Source organism: Gastrolobium bilobum, unplaced genomic scaffold (genome assembly GCF_033153095.1).
Source record: "Gastrolobium bilobum isolate Gb01-03AN ecotype WA unplaced genomic scaffold, APGP_CSIRO_Gbil_v1 utg89845, whole genome shotgun sequence".
Taxonomy (NCBI): Eukaryota; Viridiplantae; Streptophyta; class Magnoliopsida; order Fabales; family Fabaceae; genus Gastrolobium; species Gastrolobium bilobum.
Genome location: NW_026898140.1, coordinates 1 through 11028, shown reverse-complemented (window position 1 = coordinate 11028; position 11028 = coordinate 1). Strand labels below are relative to the sequence as shown.

Here is an 11028-nt window from a genome sequence, read left to right as displayed (position 1 = left end):
AGTAACAATGAAAGCTTGGTTTTTATTTTTGGGACGTACTAGAAAAGATAGAAGAAGTACAAGAGAAGCCATGGCATGGAGAAGGAAACCCAACCTTTAATTTAATCTAACAGAAATTGTTTGCCAGCAAGGTACAGATGAAAATGTAATGGTTTTTGTTTCTGGTTTTCATTATTACGGGAGAAATTTTGGCCAAAGTGCTACACAAAGTGGTTGGGGTTGTTGGCAACCTTATCCTTTGATAATTAATGAGAAAAAAGAATCTGGCTTTATTTTTACATATAGCAAGATCATTTTTACCTCCATTTATAGCTACTTCTAATCCATAAGAACATCTCATCTAATTAAGTTTTGGTTTTATCTTAATTAGATGGTTTTAAACCATATTTAGGATTAGGAACAACACAGTCACAATGAAGTTTCCTTCCACTACATATATACCCAATTTACCCATTTACATCTTCTACAAACACACCTGATACAAAACACAACTCTTTGAATTAATACAATCACCATCCCCTAATGTCTCATTTTAACCTAATCCCTTAATGTCATTCATTAACAAAGCAATAATAATTTTAATGACAAAGTTCCTAAAATAGAAACCACCAAGCATGTGAATCAATTAGAAGTAGTTGTTTCAACTTAACCAATTGTCTAGCCTTAGAGTCTTGGATATGCAGCTGCATTAAAACTTGGTAAGGAGAGCATTCCCGTCCTTGAGGTCTTACCCAACTCGAATTCGTATTAGTTGACACATGTTGGCGATAGGATAAGGGATGATTTATACCTAAAATAAATAAGAAAATGATCATTTTAATTGCTAACCATTGATAACTGAGAGAGCACCGACGAAGCCATGTTGAGGCCAACTAGGGCCTTGACACTGACTAGTTTTCAAAAATGGTACAAATTTTCTTTAAATATTGTGATATAGTTTTGGCACTGGCTGGGTTCTACTTGGCTGAGTTTTTTTGGCACGGGCTAAAATTATTTCCTAGCTGTGCCACTGTAAGAGATTGTTAATCAAGCTCATGACATCAATGATCCCATGACCCCAACAATCAAAGTTGTTGGATCTCCCAACATGGCTGATACCACAATCTGCAAAGCCAATCCAGCCTTCTCACAACATTTCCTCACCTTCTTCCCTTTGCTTCTACTATTATGAGTACTCTGCAGAGTATTCTTGAGGCTAGGAATCCTAGTTGTTCTTCCATTGCTGCATCCAATGTAAATCTCATGCCAACTTTCCACAATCATCTCCATCACACATGCCACAAGCACATTGTACTTCTTTGCAAAAAGATCTATAATCCAGCTACGACCCTTCTTGCGTGTCATGTGGTCTTGATCTTCACCCTTGTTGTGCCAAGCTTCCAATGGTGCTTGATGATGGTGAAGTACAAGTCAAGTTATATCTTTATAGGAAAGTGAGTTCACCATGTTACTATTGTGGGCAAAGGGTCGTAGCTAGAGTTATAGATCTTCTTGCAAGAAGTACAATCTGCATGTGGCATGTGTGAGGGAGATGATTGTGGAAAGTTGGCATGAGATTTGCATTGGATGCAGCAATGGAAGAACAACTAGGATTCCTAGCCTCAAGAATACTCTGCAGAGTACTCACTGTATTTCATGCTAACATATCTCTGTGATGAGAATTGCCAGTGGATCATGTCATCTGGTTATAAAATACATTAGGATATATATTTGGGGTTTAATTTAGCTTATGGTTGAAGGAATTGGATAGCAGTTATGCTTCTATATATAAGAAAGAGGAAAACAAGGCAGAATTTATTTTTTTTAAGTAATGATTTGATGTTTTAAGTAATCATTTGATGAATAATATGTAATTAAAAGCATTCAGGGCATTACTCAATAGACAATATATTAATGGGTGACTATTACATTACCGAAGAAAATTCAATTGCAACATTAACTATTATTTAATTTATTCTTTAATATGAGAAAGTAATATACCATACCATACCATACAATAAACAATGGTTGATAAAATGGTACACAGTTTACAATGGATCTGGAAAGGGATAGAATAAAGAGAGTGGATATGTGAATAAATGACATGAATTGAACAATGGATATGGAATGGTTCAAATTTATAGGATAATAAATCAAGTTATATACAATGTGAAGATTATTCATGAAACAATAACTCACACTTCTAGTGGACATAAATCTATGTGGCTAAACCAAATAGATACAAACTCTTGGCTCTTGTAGAATCTTCTCCCCCATCACCTCCAACACATTGTCATAGTTAATGCACTCTCTTCGATATGACCATTTTGCATGCAAACTTGAAGCATCTTCCATAGTGTCAAAGGTGGTGGTAGTAACAATCAAAGCTTGGTTTTTATTTTTGGGACGTACTAGATAAGATAGAAGAAGTACAAGAGAAGCCATGGCATGGAGAATGAAACCAAACCTTCAATTTAATGTAACAGATTGCCAGCAAGGTATAGATGAAAATGTAGGAAAGGCAACAACTTAGCCCATGGTTTTGTTTCTGGTGTTCATTATGACAGGAGAAAATTTGGCCATGGTGCTACACAAAGTGGTTGGGGTTGTTGGGAACCTCATCCTTTGATAATTAATGAGAGAAAAAGAATCTTGAGTTAATTTTTCCCTGGTTCTAGGGTATTTCCATATTTTAACTATTAACTCTTTGATATCCAAATTCTAACTTGTAACTTCCATTCAAAAACCTCCATTGATTAATATGATAGTGATATCACCAACATTGCCGGTTATTTATATCTACTTGTTGCCACTTGCCAGAGAAAATACTATACTAACAATAATACTAATAAGAAAAATGTTTCTTATTTGGGAAAAACTATTCTTATACAACATAAGAGTAGTTTATCTTCTACACACTCATCGAAAACTGTGACACTTCTTTTACTTTTACTTTTTTTTTTCTTTAAATAGTGAGCCCCATCACATATGTGTCTACAACATTAGAGAAGATCTCTCATGCAACATAAGATTAAATGAACCCTTCTTATTTTACATATTTTTAATCATTATTTTCCTTATGTACTACTAATTGAAGGTTAGACTTTTTCTTTAACAAACGTGATTAAATTTCTCTAGAAATACAACTTTCAAGTTTTAAAACAAAATAAATACAAAAACACTGCTCTCACTTTAAAAATGCTTTAAGTTAGTTCCAGTCGACTAGGAACAAAAAAGCTTATAGTTATGAATCAACTCTTGTTATTTGAAGTCGAACAAAAGTTTACAGAGGACCATTAGTTGGTGGATTTTTGGGGTAAAAACTAAGGGAAAAATGTGTGTCATTTTAAAGGATGTAAAATTGTGTCATTTTAAAAGAGAGATAGATAAAAAAGGAGAAAGAATTGACAAAAAAATAAAGGTGTAGATCTCATCTCTTTGTGAGAGTGAAAGGATATAAGTTGTATCATTTAAAATGATAAAACACTTTTTCCAAAAACTAAAAGCCCGTCCAGCGAAAAAAAATTCAACCCACGTCTTACCTACCTCAGGCCTTTATATATGAAATTTTTAGATAAAGTTATGGAGAAGTATATTGTAACAACTAATTAATGTTACTATCAATGTTACTACCAATCAATTTCACCGTTAGATCAATTATGTTAATCCAACGGTTATATTTATTTCCATCTTTGTATGGTTATGTTTTTCCATATTTTATATTTTATATTTATTTCCACCTTTGTATGGTTATGATTTCCCATATTTAATGCTTTCACATTAAATACGGGGATTCATAACCATACAAAGATGAAAATAAATATAACCGTTGGATCAACATAATCGATCTAACGGTGAAATTGATTGGTAGTAACACTAATTGGTTGTTACAATATCCTACCCCTAAATTTATATAATAATCAATTACAATCTTAAAATTGATCAATTAACTCAAAAATCATAAAACATGATGAAAATAAGTGTTAAACCTATAGTTTGCAAAATAATAATCCTTAGTGTAAATAAAGATTGACTTTATTAATAACTAACTAAGCATGATGTTTATTTAGAAGAGTGGTGTGAAGAGGAATGGATCCCCTCAAGTAACATGAGATCATGCAAGACAATTTCAACCATACAAAGACAAAACAACGGTTTTGAATAGCGTATTAGGATTGAAGAGTGTGTTAGGAAAACGAATGAGAAAATGATAATGATTTTTCTATGCACAACTGAAATCGTCTCATATGACCTCTTGTCACTTGAAAGGATCCATTCCTAATGTGAGGCGTGGAATTGTCATCCAAACCACATCATATAGCCACCACAAGCATTGATGCCCCTAATATTAGTGCAGCATTACACTAAAGTATAATGGAATGCCATCAACAATCAGAATCTAGAAAAGGACTTTGGAATTTAGTTTTAGTCTAAATTCAACAGAACATATCAAACATATTCAATACTGATTATCTAACTTAATCATAGTCCCTTCAAGTAAAGTGTAGCAACTTATTAGTTGTCTTAAACCATTATTGAAAGATAACACAACCAGAGAGTATTACTGCCCCAGGAATCTCTGTGAATCCTTTCCAACATTTTAGCCTGGTGGCCAGTTCATCTGTCTTCCCCCAAGGAGGTGCACGTGAATGTGGTAAACTGATTGGCCTGTCCAAAAATAAACCATAACTCAATATGATATAGAACAATCAATAATGACTCAAATAAAAAATGATTTATCAATGTTCCAAGTGTTGGCGTGCAGAAGAACACTTACATCCCTTTGGCCCATCATTAATTACAATCCTGAAGCCATCATCAAGACCTTCTTGCTTTGCAATCAGCTTAGCAGTGTAAAGAAGACGCCCAAGAATCTCAAAGTGCCTCTCCTCAGCCTGGAGAATAATGACTTAATATAAGAAGGAACATACGAAATCAAACTAAACCAAATCGCCCCTCATGAAACCCTGTTTGTGAGGGTAGGGGGAAAAGAAATCTCTGTATGCAGTTTTACCCTTATAATTTTGCAAAGAGATTGTACCTTGGATTCAAACCCGTAACCTCTCAATCACCGAGAAACAGCTTTGCCATTACTCTAGGCTCACCCTCTTAATATAAGAAGGAACATAATTGAAACAAATTGCAGAACAGATGTAGCCATGTAGGTGGTGATCTTAGGTGTCAAAAGTTTCTGTCACTCAGTTTGATTTGTCATTGAAAACAAAATAAAATCTCTCTTTAGTGCTACTAGCATTATTAATGAATGTTGTCATCATGGATGTGCAATATTAAGTTCTTTTCTCTTGGTCTTTTTGAATCACATACTAAATAGAAGAAATATATTTAAAATAGGGTTCGTTTTTTCTGCGGTCAATGTAAATAAGTTATCTACATTAAGTCCAAAACGACGTTGTTTTGGGATAAAAATCATAGTATTTTTGTAATTATAATTTATTTCAGGACTATAATAGTCTTTCTCATTATAATTTTTTAATCTTTCAACCCAATACGACGTCGTTTTAACTTATCTACATTCACTGTAAAAACATTAAAGCCTTTAAAATATATACAAAAACCCATAAAAAGGAATGAACAAACAGTGCAACTAATATTCCAACTAGGCTGGAAATGGAGATACTATAAAATGGTAAAATGATTTAAAATACATAGGAACTAACAATGAATTTTGCATGACAACTGACAAGTTATGCTCGAGTGTGTGACTCGTGATTAAATTAATCGAATAGACGAATAGAATCACATGCTTAATTCAAATTTGTAAATAAGGACTAACTCACTTTACTCTGATTTCTTTCAACCCGGAACACAGAATGGAATCACATGCTTAACCAAATTTGTCAATAAGGACTAATAGTAGCTTAGTATGATAATAAATCAGACACAGTTGATTAGACCATACTACATTCTTGACATGAAAACATCAACAACCAAGCCTAATTTCACTAGATGGAGTCACCTACATAAATCAATCTACGTCATTGGGCTCTGTCAAAAACCAAGTTTTCAATTTAGAACAAGGTCTTTTTTAATGGTTTCTTTTTGTGTAATGTTTCCTTAGGTTTTCCTCTACCCCTGTTAATCAAAATATCTTTCATTAGATCCAATTTTTGCATCATCGCCTCTATTCATCATCTCCCACATGACCAAACCAGTTTAGGCACACTTCATTGCCCAGCATTTGCTACCATAGACCATCACTTAGAAAAGGAGACAATACCAGGTTATAATATGGACATCAGTAACATGACATTATACAAGAAAAGTAATTAACATTAAATGCCTACAATGGAAACAGGAGCGAAATACTGATTAATAAATTTCCAATAGTGTTTTAAGGGTGAAATGCATCTTGATAACAAGATGAAGGGATTGCTACCATGAAACATAATAGCTAGGGTATCTATATGAAGCAGCTATGAGACAGGCTTGAAAAGGAGGAGCCCAAGGATGGAGGGAACAACAGAGCATATGCAGTCATTAACCAAAATTTGAGACAGCATAAAATGTCATCGCAACTCCAAAGAAGGGTGGAGAGGTTCAAACCCAAAACCAGATTAGTCAGGCCTATTAGAGCTTTGGACACCAGTTGGTATCTACCCAAAAAAAAGCAACTAATAAATACCTTGGATAGACCAGTTAACCCGTCTTTGACTTTAGGGATGATAAGAATGTGTGTAGGAGCTTGAGGAGTTATGTCCCTAAAGGCAAGCACCTGTCAAAAGGGAAAAGAATAGTATTATTACAAACAATTATATCAAATAGCATAGCATAGCATGACTATAATACTGGACAACAGTAGAACATTGCTAGCCAAGACTTGCTAGAGCTAAAGTATATATACAAGTATACAGTGCAAAAAGAAATATAGTTGACATTTCACAAAAGATGAAATTAGAAGAATATCCCCAAGTCTATTTTTGGCAAGTTAGTGATACTTGTTTTTCTTATGATAAACTGTCATAGCATATAGCACAAAGGTTCCTATGCAAAATCTGGCCATACTCTCTTTACAATATGTACAGAAATAAAATAAACAGTTCATTTATGTCTACAATGACTGTCAGAAAATATTATTCTGATCATGCAATTAAATTTCTTTGAGGGAGAAGGAACTAGGAAGCACAAAGTGAAGAGAGAGAAAAATCAAAAACAGAACCCCTGACTAATAATTTTTTTTTTTTCTAAAATAATAAACCAACTATTCTGAAGAAAATAAATCTGTAATGCATATTCAATTTTGTTGTAAATAATATTGATTTAGTTATTATTTAGTTTATTGTTGTATTGGGCCAAGCCCTTTGTTGTATTGGGCCAAGGCCTTTAGGTTAAAAGTAGGTCACATATTCTCTATAAATAGAGAATCCCTTGTACACATTATTTACAATTCTAAAATATATCAGAATACCCTTTTTCAAGTTGGTATCAGAGCTCTCGATCTTGAGGGCTCTGCTTCCGCGCCTACGAAACCCTTTTTTTTTTGTTTTCCATCTCTCGCTGCCATCAGCCGCCACCGGAAAAATTTTCCAGGGACCTCTTGGACCGAGAGATCATTGCTTCTCTTTGTTTTTCTCTCATCTTCCTCAATAACAAGACCCCAAACTGAACCGTTCCACGTCACCTCCAAACAGAAGCGTTTTTCACTAACCAAGAACACTGTTCATCGCGATTGACCTTCTTTTTGGCGGCCATTCAACTCCGATCAGCCCCAGATAGGTTCGCAACCCTTGGACGACCTTCGCCTGAAAAGCCCAGCCCGATCAGACGTCAGACGCGCCTCCACGCTCCGCTTCTTTCCCTGCGCGTGAATCTCACGCGCCGCCAGCTTCACCGGCGCGTGACAGCGCGTGACGGTTGCTATTGGCTGCGGACCGGTGCAGTCTTGACCGACTCTCCAAGCTCGTTCTGGATCTGTGCTCACCTCTTTGATCGGACCTCGTTTGGTAATTTTTCGTGATTTTTTGGCTTCTTAGTACTATTCCTTGAGTTGTTTTTGCAGTATGGCCGCTTCCGACGGTGATTCAACTCTAAACTTATCTGAAAAAAATTCTACCTCATCTGTGGTGACCCCTCTTGGTCACAATGATCTTCCAAATCTATATCAGAGTTATCGATTTGACGGATCAAATTATTTGTCATGGTCTCAGTTCATTCGTACTACCATCAAGAGTCGCAATAAGATTGCTCATCTTGATGGCCCTGCTCCTGCTGCCACGGATCCCGATTTTGCTGTTTGGGATAATGAGGATTCTCTTATCATGACTTGGTTGTGGAATTCGATGACTCCTGAAGTGGGTCGTCATTGTATGTTCTTGTCTTCTGCTATGGAGATTTGGGAAACTGTCCGCTCCACTTATTCCTTGAAACAGGATATGGCTGCGCGCTATGAATTGCGCAATAAAATATTCACTACAAAACAAGATTCTTTATCCGTGACTGAGTACTATGGCACCTTGAAGGAGTTATGGACTGAACTTGATCAATTTCAGAGTTTGAAGATGAAATGTACTGCAGATGCTACTGCTTTAGCCAAGGAGGTAGAAAATGAGCGTATTTTTGATTTTCTTGCTGGTTTGAATTCCGAGTATGATCCTATTCGGGTTCAGATACTTGGCAAAGAAACTTTTCCATCCCTTTTTGCTGTTTTCAATACTGTTCGGGGAGAGGAGAATCGTCGGGGTGTTATGATGAACCCTGATAAATCTGTCATGTTATCATCAAAAGATGGTGCTGCTTCTAAACCCACTGATGGGTCTGCTATGATTTCAACAAAAAAAGATGGTTCTACTTACAGGAGTTCCTTTCCAAAATATTCTGATGGAGCATCTTCTAGACCTAAGAAAGATGATCGTTGGTGTTCTTATTGTAAAAGAACAGGTCATATCAAGGATCTATGCTATCGCCTCCATGGAAAACAAACTGTCTTAGAAAAGATGGCAAGGATGCGTGGTCAAGCGCATTTTACTTCTTCTGATATAGCTCCTACACCTAATGAGACCCGACCTGCATTTCGTCCAGATGAGTTGGAACGACTTCGAACCATACTTGATTCTCTGAGTAAGCCATCTGGTACTAGTGATTTGGCTATGACTGGTATGAGCTCCAAAATTTCTTCTTTTCTTACTTCATGTATTGATTTTAAACATTCTTGGGTTGTTGATTCTGGTGCTACTGATCATATGGCTTGTTGTGCTGACCCCTTTGTTTCTTATAACCCTACCATTGGCACTCATACGATAGCCGTAGCTGATGGCTCCCATACATCAGTTGCGGGTTCTGGTAACATAAAATTACAGCCTTCCTTACATCTCAAAGATGCTCTTCATGTCCCTAAACTTTCTACTAATCTTCTCTCTATTCATAAAATTACAAAAGATTTAAATTGCACTGTAACCTTCTTTCCTACTCACTGTGTTTTTCAGGATCTCGCCACAGGGAAGACGATTGGGGGTGCTAAAGAGCAAGGTGGGCTGTATTATCTGGTGTCACAATCTCCTGCAACTCATGTTAAGGATCACATCTTACTGTCACATGGCCAGTCAACTGCTGATTCTCTGATTTGGCTTCATCATAAGCGCTTGGGACATCCTCCATTTAGTTTACTCAAGTCTTTATTTCCGTCTTTGTTTTTGTCTAAGTCTGTTGAGTCTTATCATTGTGATGTTTGTGAGTTTGCTAAGCATCATCGTGTGTCTTTCCCTTCTAGTATTACTAAAAGTGTTGAACCTTTTGATCTTATTCATTCTGATGTTTGGGGTCCTTCTAAGGTCCCTCATTCTTCTGGAAATAAATGGTTTGTTTCTTTTATTGATGATTGCACTCGTGTAACTTGGGTTTACTTAATGCATGAAAAGTCTGAGGTACCAAAACTGTTCTTTCAATTTTATAAAATGATTGAGACTCAATTTTGTAAAAAAATCAAAAGACTAAGGACAGATAATGGTACTGAATATGTCAATCACTCTTTTTCCCAATTTATACAAAATCAAGGTATGATTCATGAACTTACATGTGTAGAAACCCCTCAACAAAATGGGGTTGCTGAAAGGAAAAATCGTCACCTTCTTGAAGTTGCTCGTGCCTTATTGTTTCAAACACATGTACCCAAATGCTATTGGGGAGATGCCATTCTTACTGCAGCATTCTTGATCAATCGTCTACCCACTCGGGTTCTCGATCATGTAAGTCCTATTCACTCCATGACTTCTTTTTTTCTTCTCTTCCAACTTTGCAAAGTCTTCCTCCTCGAGTGTTTGGGTGTGTTGTCTTTGTTCATATTCATAAACAGCATCGCAGTAAGTTGGATCATAGGGCTCTTAAATGTGTCTTCCTTGGATATGCTCCTGATAAGAAGGGCTACAAGTGTTATCACCCTGGAAGTCGGAAATTTTTTGTTTCTATGGATGTTACATTTCAGGAATCTGAGTCCTTTTTCCAAGGTCCTCATCTTCAGGGGGAGAATGATTCACCAGAAGACTCATCACCTTCCTTCTTTGAAACTTCAGTGTCTACTCCTTCACCTGTGTCAGTGTCTCTTCCTCTTGTTCCTGTTCCAAGATCTTGTTCCAAGAAATCTTGTTCTTCCTGTCCCTCTTATACTCAATACCCTATCTCCCATTTTGTTTCCTCTGCTAATCTTTCTGTGCAGCACAAAAGCTTTGTTTCAGCACTAGATTCTACTTCAATCCCAAAATCAGTACATGAAGCTTTGAGAGATGGGAATTGGGCTCAAGCCATGCAAGAGGAGATGAATGCGTTGGAGAAAAATAAAACATGGGAGGTTATTGATAGACCCAACGGAAAGAAAGCAGTAGGGTGCAGATGGGTTTATACCCTAAAATATAATTCTGATGGCACTCTTGAGAGATACAAGGCTCGATTAGTCGCCAAAGGTTACACTCAAACCTATGGCATTGATTATGAAGAAACCTTTGCTCCAGTTGCAAAAATGAATACAGTGAGAATCTTGTTGTCCCTTGCTGCCCATTACAATTGGGATATAAATCAATTTGATGTGAAAAATGCTTTCCT

At 36.2% G+C, this 11028-nt stretch overlaps 1 protein-coding gene across 1 annotated transcript; it reads right to left on the bottom strand.

The window, feature by feature from the left end:
- Window positions 1-4303: 4303 nt before the first annotated feature.
- LOC133313182 (14 kDa zinc-binding protein-like) lies at window positions 4304-7689 on the bottom strand. Its single transcript, XM_061514515.1, has 4 exons — window positions 7672-7689; window positions 6623-6712; window positions 4757-4874; window positions 4304-4647 (listed from the first exon to the last, which is right to left on the bottom strand). The coding sequence occupies exons 1-4, from the start codon at window positions 7687-7689 to the stop codon at window positions 4580-4582; spliced, it is 294 nt and encodes a 97-aa protein (XP_061370499.1). The 3' UTR covers window positions 4304-4579.
- Window positions 7690-11028: the final 3339 nt, after the last annotated feature.